At 35.2% G+C, this 23,022-nt stretch overlaps 1 protein-coding gene across 2 annotated transcripts in view; it reads right to left on the bottom strand.

Annotated features, from left to right (window-relative positions):
* Positions 1 to 23,022, bottom strand: part of LOC121375680 — a 51,393-nt gene that overhangs the window by 5,582 nt on the left and 22,789 nt on the right. The window contains exons 7-15 of one of the 2 annotated variants that reach the window (XM_041503253.1): positions 22,575 to 22,725; positions 22,036 to 22,124; positions 21,280 to 21,505; positions 19,696 to 19,856; positions 18,830 to 19,001; positions 18,015 to 18,182; positions 17,228 to 17,383; positions 13,142 to 13,217; positions 11,442 to 11,511 (exon numbers count right to left, since the gene is read on the bottom strand). In XM_041503253.1, coding sequence (XP_041359187.1) covers positions 11,442 to 11,511; positions 13,142 to 13,217; positions 17,228 to 17,383; positions 18,015 to 18,182; positions 18,830 to 19,001; positions 19,696 to 19,856; positions 21,280 to 21,505; positions 22,036 to 22,124; positions 22,575 to 22,725 — 1,269 coding nt within the window. The remainder of the gene's footprint in view (positions 1 to 11,441; positions 11,512 to 13,141; positions 13,218 to 17,227; positions 17,384 to 18,014; positions 18,183 to 18,829; positions 19,002 to 19,695; positions 19,857 to 21,279; positions 21,506 to 22,035; positions 22,125 to 22,574; positions 22,726 to 23,022) is intronic. The other variant, XM_041503254.1, reaches the window with a different exon arrangement.

Raw genomic sequence — 23,022 nt, 5'->3', positions numbered from 1 at the left:
AGCATGTGCCAATAGTGGGTTAATGTCTTTAGTTTCCATTAACATTGTTAATTTTTTATGTATGAAATTCTGAAAACTCAAATTTGTAAAGAAGTTGATTTTTATTGTCATTTTGACATATTTATAGGGTGCTAAGTTATATTTTAGACAAATTTGTAGTTTTATGCAAAATTTAAAGTAAATTTGAAGAAAAACTTTACCAAAAACATAATTAAATTTGTTGTCACTATTGTGCCTTCTGTTCTTATTTGTACATAACAATAAGGTTGTTAAACATATACTTAGATCTCCAGATAATTTTTTTTCTTAATAATCACTTAGTTAGCTCTCATGAAAAGCATTTTGAGTTTATACTAGATTCAGAACCAATTTTTTCAGATTTGATTATCTGCCTTGGATTAAGTTGATAATTTATTTTATTGTTAAAGCTGTATTACCTAATGTTACTAGCTAAATAAAATGCTGGATTACAGATTGTAGGAATACATCTAATGTACATATTGTATTCATCCGGATTAGAAAATAATGCAAGAAAATAGATGTTCGGGTAATTTTGTCATTTAAAAATAGTTTTTTTCAGTAATTAATCAAAAATAAATGTGTTAAAGCTGCATGATTATTCCAGATATCACAACTATTAAAACCTCCAACTACAGTAGGCTATAAATAAAATATAGTCAGGAATATTGGTGGCTGCCAATAGTTTTGATGGTTCATTATGAAAATCAGCATGGCCGATGGATTTGAAATTCCCACACCTGGTAACTTGAAGACACCCACACCCAGCATACAGGATTTCCTCCCAACACTAATGTTCAGGACATTAAGTCATTACTTCATACAGGTACAGTCATGTTTGTGTTTCCTTCCTCAGACAGTGTATTTTTTTAATACTGATATTTCTTTGATGTGCCTGTTAAGGTCTTCATAATCTAGGGGTCAATCAAGTGCATGTGTTTTAATGGAATTCTTTAAAGGGGTAGAGGTACTCTGACTATCTTTGTTGTCTCTACATATATACCTGAGTACACACACCCAACTGAAAGTAAATATCTTCAGGAGTTTTATTTTAAAACATTTTGTTGTTTAATATGACATATTGCATTTGTACAAAACTATATGCAATATATATGCTTTTTGAGGTGTACATTATATTAGGTTGCACTGTAGAAACAACAGTTTCAGTGAGGTTGTCAGTTTATGTCAGAATACACCAGATCCTGGTTGTCATAAAGACACATAGCTGGACACTTTTTGAAAAATGTATGTTATCAGTATAGGTAGTACTATACCAAATAACTTCCGGCTGGGTCAAAGTTCGAGGTGCACCGAACTTTTGATAGAGAAGTGAACACCACAAGTCCTGTGATTGGTTATAAATGTGAGTGTGTTGGTTGTAAAAAATAATAGTTTCATCTGGGTAAAATAAATGTGCAATTTTATTTCATCTAGTACCAATGTGTCAAGTAGCCTTGTGCTTGAAACATGTATGGGGTACCTGTAAAAAAAAGTACTCGAATTTTGTGCGAAACTAGGGTAGTCATAGACGCTACCCGTTATCTCAGAAACGAGCAGCTTGACCCCCATTTTTTTCTGATTCACTTTAAGTGTAAGGGGTGGTAGTATTTATATCCGTGGCGTTTATGTCGGTTGATACGTTGCAGGTAGGAGTTTTAGCCACATATGTTACTATTGTCGTCTATGGGATTTGATTTGGTAGTATACACCCTATAGCACATATTCAGTGCATAATAAAAAATATTATGATTTTGTCATTTTATTTAATTAAACTATACTGGTTGATTAATTAGCCATCACTCGATCATGCAAGTTCACAATGACCTTGACCTTGACAATAATCTCTGTACATGGCTCTGAATGGAGTTTGAATCAAAGTTAGCACTGAAGAAAAGTTGGTTTTGGCCTATAATTCATACTGTAAAGATTTCAATAATTTCTTTTTACATGGTATTTGACTTGCCATATACAACTGCTCTTAAATATGGTATTATATATAGGCAACCTGAACTAAGATTTTAATAGCAATTTATTTTTATATTAAAAATAGCATGTGCCAATAGTGGGTTAATGTCTTTAGTTTCCATTAACATTGTTAATTTTTTATGTATGAAATTCTGAAAACTCAAATTTGTAAAGAAGTTGATTTTTATTGTCATTTTGACATATTTATAGGGTGCTAAGTTATATTTTAGACAAATTTGTAGTTTTATGCAAAATTTAAAGTAAATTTGAAGAAAAACTTTACCAAAAACATAATTAAATTTGTTGTCACTATTGTGCCTTCTGTTCTTATTTGTACATAACAATAAGGTTGTTAAACATATACTTAGATCTCCAGATAATTTTTTTTTCTTAATAATCACTTAGTTAGCTCTCATGAAAAGCATTTTGAGTTTATACTAGATTCAGAACCAATTTTTTCAGATTTGATTATCTGCCTTGGATTAAGTTGATAATTTATTTTATTGTTAAAGCTGTATTACCTAATGTTACTAGCTAAATAAAATGCTGGATTACAGATTGTAGGAATACATCTAATGTACATATTGTATTCATCCGGATTAGAAAATAATGCAAGAAAATAGATGTTCGGGTAATTTTGTCATTTAAAAATAGTTTTTTTCAGTAATTAATCAAAAATAAATGTGTTAAAGCTGCATGATTATTCCAGATATCACAACTATTAAAACCTCCAACTACAGTAGGCTATAAATAAAATATAGTCAGGAATATTGGTGGCTGCCAATAGTTTTGATGGTTCATTATGAAAATCAGCATGGCCGATGGATTTGAAATTCCCACACCTGGTAACTTGAAGACACCCACACCCAGCATACAGGATTTCCTCCCAACACTAATGTTCAGGACATTAAGTCATTACTTCATACAGGTACAGTCATGTTTGTGTTTCCTTCCTCAGACAGTGTATTTTTTTAATACTGATATTTCTTTGATGTGCCTGTTAAGGTCTTCATAATCTAGGGGTCAATCAAGTGCATGTGTTTTAATGGAATTCTTTAAAGGGGTAGAGGTACTCTGACTATCTTTGTTGTCTCTACATATATACCTGAGTACACACACCCAACTGAAAGTAAATATCTTCAGGAGTTTTATTTTAAAACATTTTGTTGTTTAATATGACATATTGCATTTGTACAAAACTATATGCAATATATATGCTTTTTGAGGTGTACATTATATTAGGTTGCACTGTAGAAACAACAGTTTCAGTGAGGTTGTCAGTTTATGTCAGAATACACCAGATCCTGGTTGTCATAAAGACACATAGCTGGACACTTTTTGAAAAATGTATGTTATCAGTATAGGTAGTACTATACCAAATAACTTCCGGCTGGGTCAAAGTTCGAGGTGCACCGAACTTTTGATAGAGAAGTGAACACCACAAGTCCTGTGATTGGTTATAAATGTGAGTGTGTTGGTTGTAAAAAATAATAGTTTCATCTGGGTAAAAAAAATGTGCAATTTTATTTCATCTAGTACCAATGTGTCAAGTAGCCTTGTGCTTGAAACATGTATGGGGTACCTGTAAAAAAAAGTACTCGAATTTTGTGCGAAACTAGGGTAGTCATAGACGCTACCCGTTATCTCAGAAACGAGCAGCTTGACCCCCATTTTTTTCTGATTCACTTTAAGTGTAAGGGGTGGTAGTATTTATATCCGTGGCGTTTATGTCGGTTGATACGTTGCAGGTAGGAGTTTTAGCCGCATATGTTACTATTGTCGTCTATGGGATTTGATTTGGTAGTATACACCCTATAGCACATATTCAGTGCATAATAAAAAATATTATGATTTTGTCATTTTATTTAATTAAACTATACTGGTTGATTAATTAGCCATCACTCGATCATGCAAGTTCACAATGACCTTGACCTTGACAATAATCTCTGTACATGGCTCTGAATGGAGTTTGAATCAAAGTTAGCACTGAAGAAAAGTTGGTTTTGGCCTATAATTCATACTGTAAAGATTTCAATAATTTCTTTTTACATGGTATTTGACTTGCCATATACAACTGCTCTTAAATATGGTATTATATATAGGCAACCTGAACTAAGATTTTAATAGCAATTTATTTTTATATTAAAAATAGCATGTGCCAATAGTGGGTTAATGTCTTTAGTTTCCATTAACATTCTGAAAACTCAAATTTGTAAAGAAGTTGATTTTTATTGTCATTTTGACATATTTATAGGGTGCTAAGTTATATTTTAGACAAATTTGTAGTTTTATGCAAAATTTAAAGTAAATTTGAAGAAAAACTTTACCAAAAACATAATTAAATTTGTTGTCACTATTGTGCCTTCTGTTCTTATTTGTACATAACAATAAGGTTGTTAAACATATACTTAGATCTCCAGATAATTTTTTTTCTTAATAATCACTTAGTTAGCTCTCATGAAAAGCATTTTGAGTTTATACTAGATTCAGAACCAATTTTTTCAGATTTGATTATCTGCCTTGGATTAAGTTAATAATTTATTTTATTGTTAAAGCTGTATTACCTAATGTTACTAGCTAAATAAAATGCTGGATTACAGATTGTAGGAATACATCTAATGTACATATTGTATTCATCCGGATTAGAAAATAATGCAAGAAAATAGATGTTCGGGTAATTTTGTCATTTAAAAATAGTTTTTTTCAGTAATTAATCAAAAATAAATGTGTTAAAGCTGCATGATTATTCCAGATATCACAACTATTAAAACCTCCAACTACAGTAGGCTATAAATAAAATATAGTCAGGAATATTGGTGGCTGCCAATAGTTTTGATGGTTCATTATGAAAATCAGCATGGCCGATGGATTTGAAATTCCCACACCTGGTAACTTGAAGACACCCACACCCAGCATACAGGATTTCCTCCCAACACTAATGTTCAGGACATTAAGTCATTACTTCATACAGGTACAGTCATGTTTGTGTTTCCTTCCTCAGACAGTGTATTTTTTTAATACTGATATTTCTTTGATGTGCCTGTTAAGGTCTTCATAATCTAGGGGTCAATCAAGTGCATGTGTTTTAATGGAATTCTCTAAAGGGGTAGAGGTACTCTGACTATCTTTGTTGTCTTTACATATATACCCGAGTACACACACCCAACTGAAAGTAAATATCTTCAGGAGTTTTATTTTAAAACATTTTGTTGTTTAATATGACATATTGCATTTGTACAAAACTATATGCAATATATATGCTTTTTGAGGTGTACATTATATTAGGTTGCACTGTAGAAACAACAGTTTCAGTGAGGTTGTCAGTTAATGTCAGAATACACCAGATCCTGGTTGTCATAAAGACACATAGCTGGACACTTTTTGAAAAATGTATGTTATCAGTACAGCACATATTCAGTGCATAATAAAAAATATTATGATTTTGTCATTTTATTTAATTAAACTATACTGGTTGATTAATTAGCCATCACTCGATCATGCAAGTTCACAATGACCTTGACCTTGACAATAATCTCTGTACATGGCTCTGAATGGAGTTTGAATCAAAGTTAGCACTGAAGAAAAGTTGGTTTTGGCCTATAATTCATACTGTAAAGATTTCAATAATTTCTTTTTACATGGTATTTGACTTGCCATATACAAGTGCTCTTAAATATGGTATTATATATAGGCAACCTGAACTAAGATTTTAATAGCAATTTATTTTTATATTAAAAATAGCATGTGCCAATAGTGGGTTAATGTCTTTAGTTTCCATTAACATTGTTAATTGTTTATGTATGAAATTTTGAAAACTCAAATTTGTAAAGAAGTTGATTTTTATTGTCATTTTGACATATTTATAGGGTGCTAAGTTATATTTTAGACAAATTTGTAGTTTTATGCAAAATTTAAAGTAAATTTGAAGAAAAACTTTACCAAAAACATAATTAAATTTGTTGTCACTATTGTGCCTTCTGTTCTCATTTGTACATGACAATAAGGTTGTTAAACATATACTTAGATCTCCAGATAATTTTTGCTTCTTAATAATCACTTAGTTAGCTCTCATGAAAAGCATTTTGAGTTTATACTAGATTCAGAACCAATTTTTTCAGATTTGATTATCTGCCTTGGATTAAGTTAATAATTTATTTTATTGTTAAAGCTGTAATCCCTAATGTTACTAGCTAAATAAAATGCTGGATTACAGATTGTAGGAATACATCTAATGTACATATTGTATTCATCCGGATTAGAAAATAATGCAAGAAAATAGATGTTCGGGTAATTTTGTCATTTAAAAATAGTTTTTTTCAGTAATTAATCAAAAATAAATGTGTTAAAGCTGCATGATTATTCCAGATATCACACCTATTAAAACCTCCAACTACAGTAGGCTATAAATAAAATATAGTCAGGAATATTGGTGGCTGCCAATAGTTTTGATGGTTCATTATGAAAATCAGCATGGCCGATGGATTTGAAATTCCCACACCTGGTAACTTGAAGACACCCACACCCAGCATACCGGATTTCCTCCCAACACTAATGTTCAGGACATTAAGTCATTACTTCATACAGGTACAGTCATGTTTGTGTTTCCTTCCTCAGACAGTGTATTTTTTTAATACTGATATTTCTTTGATGTGCCTGTTAAGGTCTTCATAATCTAGGGGTCAATCAAGTGCATGTGTTTTAATGGAATTCTCTAAAGGGGTAGAGGTACTCTGACTATCTTTGTTGTCTTTACATATATACCCGAGTACACACACCCAACTGAAAGTAAATATCTTCAGGAGTTTTATTTTAAAACATTTTGTTGTTTAATATGACATATTGCATTTGTACAAAACTATATGCAATATATATGCTTTTTGAGGTGTACATTATATTAGGTTGCACTGTAGAAACAACAGTTTCAATGAGGTTGTCAGTTAATGTCAGAATACACCAGATCCTGGTTGTCATAAAGACACATAGCTGGACACTTTTTGAAAAATGTATGTTATCAGTATAGGTAGTACTATACCAAATAACTTCCGGCTGGGTCAAAGTTCGAGGTGCACCCAACTTTTGATAGAGAAGTGAACACCACAAGTCCTGTGATTGGTTATAAATGTGAGTGTGTTGGTTGTAAAAAATAATAGTTTCATCTGGGTAAAATAAATGTGCAATTTTATTTCATCTAGTACCAATGTGTCAAGTAGCCTTGTGCTTGAAACATGTATGGGGTACCTGTAAAAAAAAGTACTCGAATTTTGTGCGAAACTAGGGTAGTCATAGACGCTACCCGTTATCTCAGAAACGAGCAGCTTGACCCCCATTTTTTTCTGATTCACTTTAAGTGTAAGGGGTGGTAGTATTTATATCCGTGGCGTTTATGTCGGTTGATACGTTGCAGGTAGGAGTTTTAGCCGCATATGTTACTATTGTCGTCTATGGGATTTGATTTGGTAGTATACACCCATTAATATGGCACTCATAGATCCAGATGTCCCAGTACCACAAGAAGTGAAGCTATTGATATGACACTGATATGTCCAGATGTCCCATTACCACAAGAAGTGGAACTATTGATATGACACTGATAGGTCCAGATGTCCCAATACCACACGAAGTGGAACTATTGATATGACACTCATAGATCCAGATGTCCCAATACCACACGAAGTGAAGCTATTGATATGGCACTGATAGGTCCAGATGTCCCAATACCACAAGAAGTGGGGCTATTGATATGGCACTCGTAGGTCCAGATGTCCCAATACCACAAGAAGTGGGGCTATTAATATGACACTCATAGGTCCAGATGTCCCAATACCAGAAGGAGTGGACAAATTCTGGGCATCACAAAGTAATAAGACTGAATTACATCGAGTCGTCAACAGAGGTTATAACTTCCCATCATTCTCACATTCCATAGTGTTAGAACTGTCCGAGTCTGCAGACGAAGCAAGAGAACAGGTTTGTATATCATCAGGCTCTAGACAAGGGCCACACATGCAGTATGTGAACTTATGGAATCTATCTAAAGTTCATCTTAGGACTCTGATTGTAGTAGCTTATACCATTCAGTTCCCACACCAGATTTGCAAGAAACCTCCCACCGCCCATAATTTATGAACAGAAGACAGGTTTTTACAAAGAAGAAAACAAGTAAATCGCGGGGAAAAAGGGTTAATTATTATAATTTATGAAATAACTACATCACCTGGATTAAGTTAATCATCTACTATTTCCCAACTGCATTTCAATACACATAATTTTAACACACCCAGTCTAAAAAGGCATGATGTATCTGTATAAACTTGTTTTACCAAGTCTGTATTTCAATACACATAATTTTAACACATCCAGTCTAAAAAGCCATGATGTATATGTGTAAACTTGTTTTACCAAGTCTATATTTCAATACACACAATTTTAACACACCCAGTCTAAAAAGGCATGATGTATCTGTGTAAACTTGTTTTACCAAGTCTGTATTTCAATACACATAATTTTAACACACACAGTCTAAAAAGGCATGATGTATCTGTGTAAACTTGTTTTACCAAGTCTGTATTTCAATACACATAATTTTAACACACACAGTCTAAAAAGGCATGATGTATCTGTGTAAACTTGTTTTACCAAGTCTATATTTCAATACACACAATTTTAACACACCCAGTCTAAAAAGGCATGATGTATCTGTGTAAACTTGTTTTACCAAGTCTGTATTTCAATACACACAATTTTAACACACCCAGTCTAAAAAGGCATGATGTATCTGTGTAAACTTGTTTGACCAAGTCTGTATTTCAATACACATAATTTTAACACACACAGTCTAAAAAGGCATGATGTATCTGTGTAAACTTGTTTTACCAAGTCTATATTTTAGATCCCATTTCTGACAACATTTCTCTATTTGTGGTGGTCATTTTCTATTTGATTATACATCTGCTAAAATATTGTGACAATAAATATACAAGATAAAATTATTACGTGGATTTGAAATGGATTTGGTGAACTCTTTAGAAAATCTCTCATTTTGTGGCCATTTGAGCATTATGGCAGCCATCTTTGATTAAAAAATTATTTGGTCAAATTGGCCATCCTTAAAATGAAATAAATCGATACACACAATTTCAAAATCGACCAACAGTTACATTTATAAAAAGACTTTCGTGCTGACCCCCTTGCAAATAATTGGGGAACCGGGGGTTATGTTGGGTACGTTATCAAAAATCGGTTAGCACTATCAGATTCCTCAGAAAAAAAGTTATCTACATAAAGTGAACACTTTCTCTGATGAGGCCATATCTGAGATTGTCTACTGGGCTAGTAGTGGACACCGGCCTCGGTGGCGTCGTGGCAGGCCATCGGTCTACAGGCTGGTAGGTACTGGGTTCGGATCCCAGTCGAGGCATGGGATTTTTAATCCAGATACTGGGTTCGGATCCCAGTCGAGGCATGGGATTTTTAATCCAGATACCGACTCCAAACCCTGAGTGAGTGCTCCGCAAGGCTCAATGGGTAGGTGTAAACCACTTGCACCGACCAGTGATCCATAACTGGTTCAACAAAGGCCATGGTTTGTGCTATCCTGCCTGTGGGAAGCGCAAATAAAAGATCCCTTGCTGCCTGTCGTAAAGAAGAGTAGCCTATGTGGCGACAGCGGGTTTCCTCTAAAAACAGTGTCAGAATGACCATATGTTTGACGTCCAATAGCCGATGATAAGATTAAAAATCAATGTGCTCTAGTGGCGTCGTTAAATAAAACAAACTTTACTTTTTTTTAGTAGTGGACACTACTGTGAAAAGCATCGCAAAGAAACATCGTATTTAATAGAGAGCTACAAAGTTCCAGTAGCTTGTTAGCAAGATCGTCAGGTTACAACAAGCAGGGTCCATTCTTCGAAAACAATTGGATTTTGCTCACTGGGTAACCTGTTGGAGGCGATTTATCTAATAATTTGTGGTTGCCAAAGGATGTTTGGAAAATACGAGTCTAATAACTATAGTAATATATGTGGATAAAGCTGCTATGTACAACGTTTCAACGAAAATGTACACCACACATATAAATACTCAGTGCTTCTAGAATTAAAAAAAAAATCCACTAGCCATGGGATCAGTGATTTTAAAAATGTACTAGCCATGATTAAAAATTCACTAGCTCTATTTTAAATAAATACAATGTTACTAATAGTAATAATCAGATATATGACCTAAAGAGGATGATTGAGCTTTAAAATCCTTAGATTGGGGTGGAAAGATGGGGCAGGATAAACATATTTACAAAATATGTAAATGCAGCATTTGACAAGGATTTTTTCCCACTAGCCGTCGGGCTAGTTATAGTAGTTATTTACTAGCCCAACACTGAATATCACTAGCCATGGGAGTGGGGCTACCATAATCTAGAAGCCCTGAAATACTACTTCTCAGCCTTAGAGCAAATCAGAAAAAGAAGAATGTTGGTGTTAGTTTTGGAAAACGTCTTTGACTAGACAGGTTCCGCACAAAATTGTCATCCTAAGTTTAGTTAGAGCCTGGTGATGTTTCGAGCCAATGTGACTAGTACAATGAAACTGTGTTCCCTATGTTATGACACATCCTGTTACGTAGCTCTCACACCGAAGGCATGGCTATACTTAATGCGCTACTTAATCAAACTTTAACCTAGTGAGATGCATCCCGTCTGAAGTGCCTTTATTGTGACTTTAAAAACAAATCTGTTCACTTGAGGTGCTTGCGTCGCAGGATCGAACCACCTTGGTGGATCCATTCAACTGATTGGGTTTTTTCCTCGTTCCAACCAGTGCACCACAACTGGACAAAGGCCGTGGTATGTGCTTTCCTGTATGTGGGAAAGTGCATATAAAAGATCGCTTTCTGCATTAAGAAAAATGTAGCGTGTTTCCTCTGATAACTACGTGTCAGAATTACCAAATGTTTGATATCCAATAGCCGATGATTAATTAATCAATGTGCTCCAGTGATGTCATTAAAGAAAACAAACTCTTTAAAAATCATCATCCACAATATACAGCACTAAATTGCTCTGGAAATGCTTCTCTGACCATCTTTATTTCAACATTTTACAAGCATGCTCTGAACCCCTTACAAATCTCGCATCCTGTGGGTGCCCGTTAAACTCAAACGTGCCCTTTTCAGAATTGTGTGACGCCCAGAGGCGGATTTAGGGAGGCAAGTGGCCCGGTCCCCACTAAATTTTGCGATAGTTATAATTTTATTATATATTAATTTTAATTTGTTTACGATCCCCCTCCAAACCTCCCCCCAAGTTCCACCTCATGTCACTGGGGCTCCCCTAAATGGATTTTTTGGATCCGCCACTGACGCCCTTTACAAAATCCAGGATATGCTCGTAAGATGATATTTGATGCATTGTTTGCTTAATTAATCCAAAACTAGTTCTAGCATTTATATAAAAAGATACTCACATGCAGAAGAGAAAGGTCTATTTTCAGTTTAGTACATGATGAGAACAAGGTTTTCCTTTTTTTCACCATGCTACAAGAAAAACATGCACACTTAACAGAATGACGCGTGTCTTTTTCTCTACATAATTGTACACGTTTTGTTTGAAAGGTTTGAAACAATATGCAATACACATGCATTCTACCTTGGTTATGCAAGCTGTTAAACACATTAGTAACAAGCAAACACAAATGCTATAGCTGCCCCATCTAACAAATTTACAACTATTTGCACCAAATCTATCAGATTATAAATCGATCACTTAAAACATATACAAACTATATTATTACACATTTAGGTTGTCATGTAAAGTATCGACTACAAAACTTAAAATATAATTGAGTTGTATGTAAAGATAAAATCCATTTGCATATGAAACCATCAGAAGTGTCACAGTTAAAGGGGCTATGTCAAAGTTCAAACTACAATATTTCGTTATGTTCACATTTATTTGCAATAAATAATTTCAAATTAATCAATTTCACGAATAATTAATCTTTCCATAATTAACTCTGGAATAATAATTTTTTAAACGTCTTGCATTGGACAACAAGAGGGGTTTCCCGAATAATTTGTGGCTAAATTTAGCATTGCCACCATCTTTGTTTCTTTTATCAGTTGACCATAAAGAATTCTGGGTAAACATAGTGTGTTGAATGTGTACGCATAAAACAGTGACACCACTAGTTAATGTGTGTGACACACCCTCAAGATTGCCCCATAAACAAATTCTACTAGTAAATGTAATTAGGCCTATTTAGTTGTAATTTTGTATAGGCATATAGCTGAAGATATAAACTTTATGTTTGAAAGCAAAAATTAATAAATAAACAAATTGGCGGAAACCGCCATTACTGCAACTTTGACATAGCACCTTTAACGATTAGTGTTTTGGTAGTAGTTTCTAATAGCATCAAAACATTAAATGAGTGTTCTGAGTTTGCGCCAGTTAAAATAGTGAATTGATCTATAGTCATGTATTTTTGTGATTAATAAAATCCATAAGAAAATTCGAAATACAAAGCACTACATGAATAAATACCCACTTATTTCAAATTTTGTCTGGATGTTTGAACACATGTAAACATTGTGAAATACGAAAGTATTGTAGATAAAACAAATTATAGATTAAAATATATACAGAGATATTACAAACATTAGAATGACACGAAATGTGCTGACTACACAGACATTCGTATTCTAACTTAAAAAAGCAAGTACATTGTAATTTTAATCATTAAAAAGAGGACCATATTGGTCGAAAACATGTTACAAAGGCTGCAAACTCCAGACAGTATTTATAAGCATAGGCGTACGGGCTCCCATTTTTGTAGGGGGCAGGCTGGCTGTTGCCCGAATTAAACGAAAATGCCCGAATATGTATAACAACATTTATTCATATTAGCATTACTACCAAACAGCTGTATAGGGATGTAAACGAATCACTACGCATTTTACATGGATTACAACTAATTTTGAGGGTAGAATGATGGAAATACATGGCACAAAGGCTAACACATTTTTGCCGATAATCTGTATCATTTTTGCCCGAATTTGAGGTTTTGCTCCAACAGTTACACCCCCAACACCCAATCTCGCTCCCTGGCTCGTACGCTTATGTTTTTAAGTAGAGAAAAAGGAAAAAATTAGAAGGAATTCATACCAAACAGTGAAAATAATCACCACTATACCGAATGAAACCGACACACCAATGATGACCTCAACGTTAGAATCTGCAGCTAAATAAATTAGATAAAAATACAAATATTAATCAATGTACAGGTTCATAAAATGCTAACGAACTATTATAATCATAATCGTGGGCATAGATATTGAGGAAGGATGTTGGCAGGCAATCTTTAGTTGGGAATTGATCATTTTACGGGAAGATTACTCTAATAGGTTGTATTATTATTTATTTTTAATTGTTTACGGCAAGTTACGTTTTATTACTGTGTATGTAATTGGATTCTCTAATGTTTACAATACTATATGTTACATAAATAATGAAAATCAGGGCATATTAAAATAATCTTGCAAATTACTTTAATCCTCCCCCCATCTTACCCACACGTAACTACATACACTTACATAAGTTATAATGCCTAAACACCTGCGTTAAAAAAACCCCCAACAAAACAAACCCACACCACCCCCCAAAACAAAGCCCACAAAAAACAACAACAAAAAAACAACAACAACAACAAAACCCAACATGCTTCGTAAATCGACCCATTAATAAGAGTCGGTAATAGTATTACTAGTTTAGTTAGTTTCGCAGATCGGCACAGTTAGTGACTTAAATATGGTAGCATTCTCAGAAGTGTTATTTATTTTGTTTTAATTATATTGTTTATTATATAACATTTAGTGAACTATCTTAAAATATCAGTGAAATTAAAGTGTTGTCAATTACTCAGATAATTAATTTTAGAGTGAAAATTTCACTATTTCACTCTTAAATGTGTTATCGTCACTGTAGAAAGTGTTATCTCCACTGTAAGAGAGCCTGTGTAAACGGAATGCAAATCCGTAGGAACAGTTGTTTGCCCGGACTTAATCTCCTAGGAATGCATGTCCTAGGTCTAATATACCTAGAAATGCAAGTCCTAGGACTTGTGTTCCTTAGGAATACTGGTCTGACTGCTAGGATACCAAGTCCGGGCCGGACTTGCATTCCTGGACAATCAAAATTTAAGTCCGGTGGTACACATAAAAATTAAATGTAAACAAAACGAAAAGCAGTTTCCTTTTGGTTTATTTAATTAACTTAGGATACTGCCACCTCTCTTTATTTAAATATTTTCTTCTATATATTGCAATATTTTCCATTTATATCATTTGCAAGAGTATGTACACATTTTGCTGACCTTATTAAATGAGCAGAACGAAGGTCTTTATTCATTCCAACTAATAAATGTTTAAACAGTTAAAAGTAACTCGAAAAGATTTTCCATCATTCGAAGGATGTATTAGTACTTGCAAATAAATATAACTTGCCCATATGATATACCAATACAATTATCTGTTAGACATTATGTACTGGTATTTGGTAATAATAATAATAATAATTCAACTATAAAAATTTGATATTTGCGTTATATAAATTATCTTGTTATTATATAATTTTAAGTTTGTGCCTTTGTTTCATTAATGTTGCAGGTACGTGTACATAAGGTGCGGGGTGGGGTGGCGTGGTCTAAACACCCCTCTTCAAAGCAAATTTCTACTTGCCACAGTCTAGACATCCCCCCCCCCCCCTTGCATAACTTACTGCTTTGTCAATTTTGCTCATTTTCAAAAATTAATTTGGTCTAACATATGACATATCAGACTTTGGGCTCTATGATATCTTAGTTCCAACCAACCATACCATCGATACAAAAATATGTTAAATGGGTTTTATTAAGATTTATCAATTAATAGAAATATCAATGACTAAGAGTGGGTTTTAGCAGCTCAATGGGCCACTACACCGACATAAACAAAACAGTAACCCCTGAACAATTATCATACTGTCAATAATATGCACACACAATTTACAAAGATACTTTCAAACAGACTAACCACTCATGACACTTTTACACCTGACAGTTTTGGATACAATAGGCATTCAGGCTCCCTTTTTGGGAGAAGGTGTAGAGGGCTGATTTTTATTACCCGAATAAAACGAAAATGTTAAAATATGGAACACAACGTATATTTATATTCGCATTACAACCAAGACGTTATATAGGATTCCAAACAAACCAGTCTGCATTTTAACATGGATTACAACTAATATTGTGAGTATGTCATGTCATAGGGTTTTACGTGCACATTCAGAACAAGCTGTTGTAGCGCACGCCTGTCGTGGGCGCAAGAGCCGGCCTTGGCCGGCTCCTCCGTCCATGACAGGAAAGGTGGGGGAGGGGGGGGGGGAGAGAGGAGGGACCGCCTGCACTGGCAGGTGCAAGGTAGCACCAGCAGCCCGATCAAATCGGTAGCAGGCGGGTGGGGGTGGTGGTGGTGCTATGGAATTTGAATGGAGCAGTTAAATGCCAAAGAGAAAAGGGTGCGCAATTTTGATTGAGGGAATTTGGCACAATTTTGAATGGTCAGTCGAAAGGTAAATGGCCGAGCTAATATAGGTTTTGATATTAGTTGAATCATTGTGAGTACAATGATGGAAAAACATGGTGAAGATTGCAGGCCAGCTCATTTTGCCCGATCGTGTCCACGTGTCCATTCCCCCCTCCCCCCAGCACTTGGGGGAGTGCCCCCCCCCCCCCCCCCCCCCTCGGCCTAGTCTCGAACGCTTATGATGTTCCTAACGGACAGGTATAACAATACAGAGACCCTTTCCCCAACTCGTCTCTTATGCTTATGATGATCAAAATTGCCATAAGGCAGTCAGTGATAATTAATTTTAAATGTTATGATGCTATTTTTAATTCTTCATCAATAAAAGGTAATTTTTCATGCTTATTATTCCTGTTATTTTTATATTGTAGTAACTGGTCATGATAGTACTAGTTATCAGTACTAATTACTAGAACTAAGTACAGTGTTCAAAGTTTTATTTCATGGATTTTCAGGAATCATATATATGTAATAAGCAAAATATCGGAAATAAATTCCAGAGGACTAAGAATACTAGGATTGAAAGTCCTGTGGACTAGGAGTACCAGGAATAAAAGTCCCACGGACTTACATTCCTCGGAATGCACGTCCCACAGACTAGGATTCCGAGGAATGGAAGTCCGATTGGACAAAGATTAAGAAAATCACAATTAATCGAATTGTGACTTACCGTTAAAATATAAACTTATACTTATAAACATGTTATTAAAAATTATGTTGGTGTATATAGAAATTGTCTTTGCTGTTCTCCAAATGTTAAGGGTTTTTTTAGTTACCAGTTTTCATATATATATTTTTAAAACAATTTTGGGCTACATATTAGGGGTTTTTAATATATATTTCTTCGTGTTGAACACGTGAACATAGCCTACTTTATATCTGTAGTTGCATTATAGACTTTTGAAATAGCAAGATATTCGTCTTACTTCAGGATGCTAACAAAAATGTAAGACGATTACAAAAAATCACTCATGTGTCTGATCCACAAGTCTATGACGTAAAACAAAAATAATTCTTTTGACAGAGGTTTGAACCCACATTGATCTTAAGAGACCCGTACACTTATCCATCATACTACGAGGGAAGGCTGCCAAAACCTCACTTTTTTCTCTCGTATCTTTCTGGTAGCTCGTGCAAATTGCAGAGTATAATAAACGAACATCTAATTGGCCGGACTAGTATTTCTGTCACTGCTGTAGAAGAAATTTAAGTCCGGTAGGAATACAAGTCCTATGATAAAAACAACTTAAAAATAAACCAGGTATGAAAGTCCGATAGGACTACTGTTCCAAAGTGGTGATCTATCACTATCCGTAACAGTAACGGTGTGGTTGGGGAACTTCTCTATTTAAAATACAATTTCTGCGACGTCACCAAAGTGGTGACCTATCACTAACCGTAACAGTAACGGTGTGGTTACGAAAACTCTCTATTAATACGATTACTGTGACGTCACCAAAGTGGTGACCTATCTCTAGCCGTAAGAGTAATGGTGTGGTTGCAAAACGTCTCTATTAATACGATTACTGTGACGTCACCAAAGCGGTGACCTATCTCTAACTGTAAGAGTAATGGTGTGGTTACAAAACGTCTCTATTAATACGATTTAGCGACACCGGCACTGTACCTGGAGGTTTCATTTCGACCTGGACAGGATCGCTGTACGGACTGAAGCCGACCCGTGTCTTTATTCTCATACAAACTTGATAGTTGACATTGTAGTCGAGGTCCGTCAGAAACATGCTGTTAGAGTCGAACGATGCGGGCTCACTTTTGTGTAACCCTGCAAAACAAAAGTAAAAGTTTGTTTTGTTTAAAGACACCACTAGAGCACATTGATTTATTAATCATCATGTTAATTTCGACATACAGTCTCAGAGAGGAAACCCGCTGCATTTCCCCATTAGTAGCAAGGGATATTTACATTCAACGTCCCTCAGACAGGATACAACATACCACGGCCTTTGATATACCAGTCATGGTGCACTGGCTGGAACGAGAAATAACTCAAACAGTGTTTTACATATTTGTTTATATGATTAAATTATACATTATTCCTTCTTGATATTATGTAGTAGTTTCAAGTGTAGATAATGTGAAAGAGAAAAGTAATTAATCCGGAAACTATATCACAAGGTCAGAAGGGTCGTACCCTATACAAATAACTAAGGAGTGCGGTTAGTAAAAACTAATCGGGACACAGTGATATGTGTTTTCATCAGCTAAACAATAAGGGTATTTTCTCGTATTTTTAAATGAGAAAACTGTCCTCTCCCTCTAGTGACAACCCGGGTCAGTGACACCCCCCCCCCCCCAAAAAAAAAATAAAAAAAAAAAAATAAAAAAAAATTAATAAATAAATAAAAATAAAAATAAAATAAATATTCGACACTAACAGCAGCTACAGAACCTACCTCCTGTACAGTTACTGACGACTCCAGGCTGCACCTTGTTGTATGCGACTAAATATTCTTCGGGTTTGCCTTGTACCTGCGTTGTGTCGCAGTAAGAGAAGTGCCACGACACCTCCACATACGTCAGGTTGACTGGAGACGCGAAGAGACTGACAGGCTTAGAGGCACCTATGTAGATAGTTTAGGGTTCTTTACACACAGGGCATAACCAGGCATTCGAAATATATACTACCACAAGGAAGAATATTGTTTAAAAAAATGTTTTCAATACAGAAAATTGCATATGGTACGGGACATATGTACTCAGTTTATAATATTTTGACTGAGACTACCCAAAAATTAAAATCTTCAAAATCCCCCAACACATCAAACATGATTATTATGCTAGGGGCAGACTACCAACTGCCAGCAGAAGTTGGCCAACGTTCTGCTGTCACGACTTCTACGACTGTCCAGTTCCTAGTCTGAACGCTATTACAACTCAGTTGTCGTTGTATAACCATTAGTTGTTAATCTGAGCGAACCCGTCGTAAGTCGTGAGTTGAGTAAATTGCAACGCGACCGTCTAGTTGTCCAACTTTCTGCTGGCAGTTGGTAGTCTGAGCCTAGCATTACGGGCATGTCTCGTTTAATATCATATTTACATGCGAATCCCAAAGGAAAACATAAAGATATATCTTGGAGGGGAAAGAGAATAAAGCCATAAACTCATCACTGCTATTTTGGAGCAATTTATGAAAAACGAAAACACTACCATCATTTGATTGAAAAACACATCTAAACTATTAACAGGTTGTCATAAAGGTCCTTATTACCCCCATTAAATGTAAAGATGCATTTATTCCAAGTGATTCCACTGCTTGAGTTATTCTTGTGAACGGCCACACCAAAAAACCAGCTGAGAATAGTTGAAACGTTCTTGTCTGTGTGTGGAGAAACTGTATACATTGTGGTGTTTGGTGGAAGCACAACCCAATCCAGAGCAGCCTAAAAAACAAGATAAAAATCACTAAACATTTCTTGAATATGGAATTTACTAAATGTCCAAACTTTCTTGAATATGGAATTTACTAAGTGTCCAAACTTTCTTGAATATGGAATTTACTAAATGTCCAAACTTTGAAAATAAAATGGTGTATTTCATTCAGGTACCGTGTATTGCTGCGTAGCATTTGGAAAAGAAAATCACTGTTTAAAGCGAAGTGTTTGATAACTTTACCTTATCGCGTGAGCTCTGCTATTAGATGTTGGCACTATATCAGTAGGGGGCGGGACGTATTTCTCGCTCCAGCCAGTGCATCACGACTGGTATATCAAAGGCCATGGTCTGTGTTATCCTGTCTGTGGGATGGTGCATATAAAAGATCCCTTTCTGCTAATCGAAAAGAGTAGCCCATTAAGTGGCGACAGCGGGTTTCCTCTCTATATCTGTGTGGTACTTAACCATATGTCTGACGCCATATAACCGTAAATAAAATGTGTTGAGTACGTCGTTAAATAAAACATTTCCTTCCTTCCTATGTCAGTATGATACATACATGCACGCTGTTAGACTATCAAATGCCATTATGTTTTAAATACAAGTGAAGCGAGAGACGGAATTATGGATTGGTGATAGATCAATTTTCAGTGGACTCTATCACTGAGTTAACTTATTTCTGAGATGCTGGTGAACACTAACCTTACAGTTAACATGGCTCCGTTTGGAAACTCCCAGACACCAGAAAATAGTAAGACTGTCATTGGGTGAGTAATCACATGACTGTGCTGGCCACGTGATCTGGTATGTTTCACAACTGGTGTTCAGAACCTCTACTACAACCCAGCGCGGCTTCTTAGGGGCTGAAAAACAAATTGTCAAAGAGAAATATGAAGTATTATCAACGCGAATATATGTGTGTGTCTGTCTGTATGTGTGTGTGTGTGTCTCTCTCTTTGTTTGTGTGTGTGTGTGTGTGTGTATCTCTGTGTGTGTATGCGTGTCTGTTTGTGTATCTGTCTGTGTGTGTGTGTCTGTGTGCGTGTCTGTCTGTGTGTCTGTCTATCTGTGTGTGTGTCTGTGTGTGTATGTGTGTGTGTGTGTGTGTTTGTCTGTGTGTGTGTGTGTCTGTCTGTGTGTCTGTCTGTGTGTGTGTGTGTGTGTGTGTGTGTGTGTAGTCAGACCTCGTTACAACGACCGTAGTTTCTACATTTACACAATCCGACCACAAATTGGCGGAAACAATGTTATTCTGTTCAGTACACCGGAATTCACACCTTTTGACACCGACATAGCAAATTAGGAACAAACGTGCATCCGACGTCTGAAAACACCTCTTTACACGGACATTACATAATCACAGATACTGTAGCACGTTGGCAGTACAGCCACTTAGAATCCTTATCTCGCAGTGAGATGACTGTGTTACTTGCTGTCCGAGCTACCGATGTCTGCTAAATCTGTATTGCTTTTGAAAATAAGACTTTAGTCAACCAATTAAAGGATTAATTTCGGACAATCAAATATTTTCTTTTTGTGATATTTTGTAAACGAAACAGGTACCAATCGTAGATGTCTTTAACCAAGGAATGATTAGATTGACGGTGAATGAGCCTTGTTTAATATATTTAATGATGTTTAAAAACACAAAAAAACCCAACATATTTAATATATGTACGTGTATTTGTTGTTTTTAATAATATTTGCAATGCATTCATTATTTAAATGCTATTCAGTCACTAGTTAATATTAATTCAAAAGATAATTTTAATAAAAACAAAATCTAATATGATTCAAACTGAATAGTTGTAAATAAATTAAAGAAAACTAATTAATATTTTCTTTTATTTTGTTGATCATATGCTAGACCCCGATTAGCTGTAGTTTAAAATGTGATACAGTGGTGGTATCCACAATGGTCCTGTCCTTATTTCCTCGTTAATCAAATATATACTCACAGAAAAAAGTTCCTAGACACACAATTGTCTCAAAACAAATGCAAAGATTGTAAATGGTTTCAGTTGGATAAATAACATTTGGACAAATAACATGACATCAACATAATTGTGGAAAATGTCTTCTCATAATGTTTACAAATGACCAAAAACAATTTTTAAAACGATTTAATTTTTCCTTCAATGATGTTAAACATTAAACCGGTATCTTATGCAATACATATACAGGAACATTTCTCCATGAGTATTCTTCATTTTACACCAGCAACCGCGACATCGATACAAATAATTAAAACATTGTTATTATAACGATACAATTTAATGTCTGCACCTTTCGTGTCGTTTGGCACGTGCAGATGATATGTTGGCGATGGTCCTTTCGAAGTTTGACCTCGTATGAATATGTCGTGATCCGCCCCTTTATCCGACCACTGCAGCTGAGAAGAAAACGTGTCTTTCTTAGGGTCTGGTTGTTTAATTGTAGACTGATGCCGAGTAGATGACGAATTTATGATGTATTTAGTAATGATGCCATTTCGAGACAGCTCTTCAATGGGCTGGAAAGCAGCAATAATAGAAGATACTGAATATTACTGTTTAGTACGTCAGTGTTTATTGGGATTTAATTGCAATAATAGAAGATACTGAATATTACTGTTTAGTACGTCAGTGTTTATTGGGATTTAATTGCAATAAAGACCAACAAACAATATCGTTTCCTAAAGGAGTCTAATTAATGCCTTTAACATATACAAATGTGATCTCTTTGTCTTCCTGCCTCTCCCTCCGTCCATCTGTCCGTTCTTCCTTGGCTTTGTCTTCCTTCATTTTGCTCCCCCTTTCTCCCTCCGACCATCTGTCCATCCCTAATTATTATCTGATAGGAACGAAGTACAAAAATATCTGAAATATCTAATGTCCATGCATTGTGATGTATTATGTGACAACCCCGAAATCGCATGTTTCAAGTTGAATTACAGTACTTTTCAAAAGAAGAACTTTCAAATTGTATTAGCATTATTGTTGCAGAATGGCAGAATAATAAATAGTAAATTGAAAATTGAGGTGTTAGTATCACTAGTACTACCTTCCAATATAACCACACGCAGTCCATGGACTCCTCGCAGGAAATACGACTGTACGCCCCCGGTGTCGACACTGGAGCTGAGGATGGTGCTGATAAAAAAGAAAAAGAAAACGAAGATTAAAAAAGTATATATTTCGCTGTAATATCGATTGCAAGATTTGTTATTTTACCCAAAGGTATAATTTCTTTGATATTTACGTATGCCATTTATTTAATAACTTTTAAAGCGTTCATCTTAAAATATATTATTGATTTAATATTTGATTGATTGATTGCTTTTTATACTACTACTACTACTACTACTACTACTACTACTACTACTACTACTACTACTACTACTACTACTACTACTACTACTACGACCACCACCACCACCACCACCACCATAACCACCACCATCACCATCACCACCACCACCACCACCGTCACCACCATCACCACCACTACCACCACCACCACTACTACCACCACCACTACTAGTGAGTTGTCTCACAGTGAGAGCGCCCCTTTAAACGTGAGATGTAAGAAACACGACTTACAGTCCTCCATTGTTGTCACATTAACACTCCGGGAGTCGCTCCAGTAACACCCGCCATTAGGTCGACTCCTCACTTGTACTGAATAGTTGGTGAACGGTCTCAGATTCTCTAGTGAGGCCATTTTGGTTGTAGTCGTGATGTTCTGAAACGACTGATTGATTGAAAACATATTTTATTGTACAAAGAACAAAAGAATCGGGCACAAGTTTGACAACTTACGAGGCCCTCTTCTATATATATACAATATACTATATTACATAGCTGTATATTTAAACTACAGTTAAACAGTCAAGGATAACCAGTGGAAGGAAATATATTATATGCAAAAGAATATGAAAGAAAAAGGAAGAAGAAGAAAAGAAATAGTGATGCAAATAGTAGTTCACGTGCAGTCAAACTTGTTATTACACTTACAAACAATCTATATTGTAATTTAAATTAATGGATA

The sequence above is a fragment of the Gigantopelta aegis genome, chromosome 6, assembly GCF_016097555.1.
Source record: "Gigantopelta aegis isolate Gae_Host chromosome 6, Gae_host_genome, whole genome shotgun sequence".
Classification (NCBI taxonomy): domain Eukaryota; kingdom Metazoa; phylum Mollusca; class Gastropoda; order Neomphalida; family Peltospiridae; genus Gigantopelta; species Gigantopelta aegis.
This window is presented reverse-complemented; position numbering and strand designations above follow the sequence as displayed.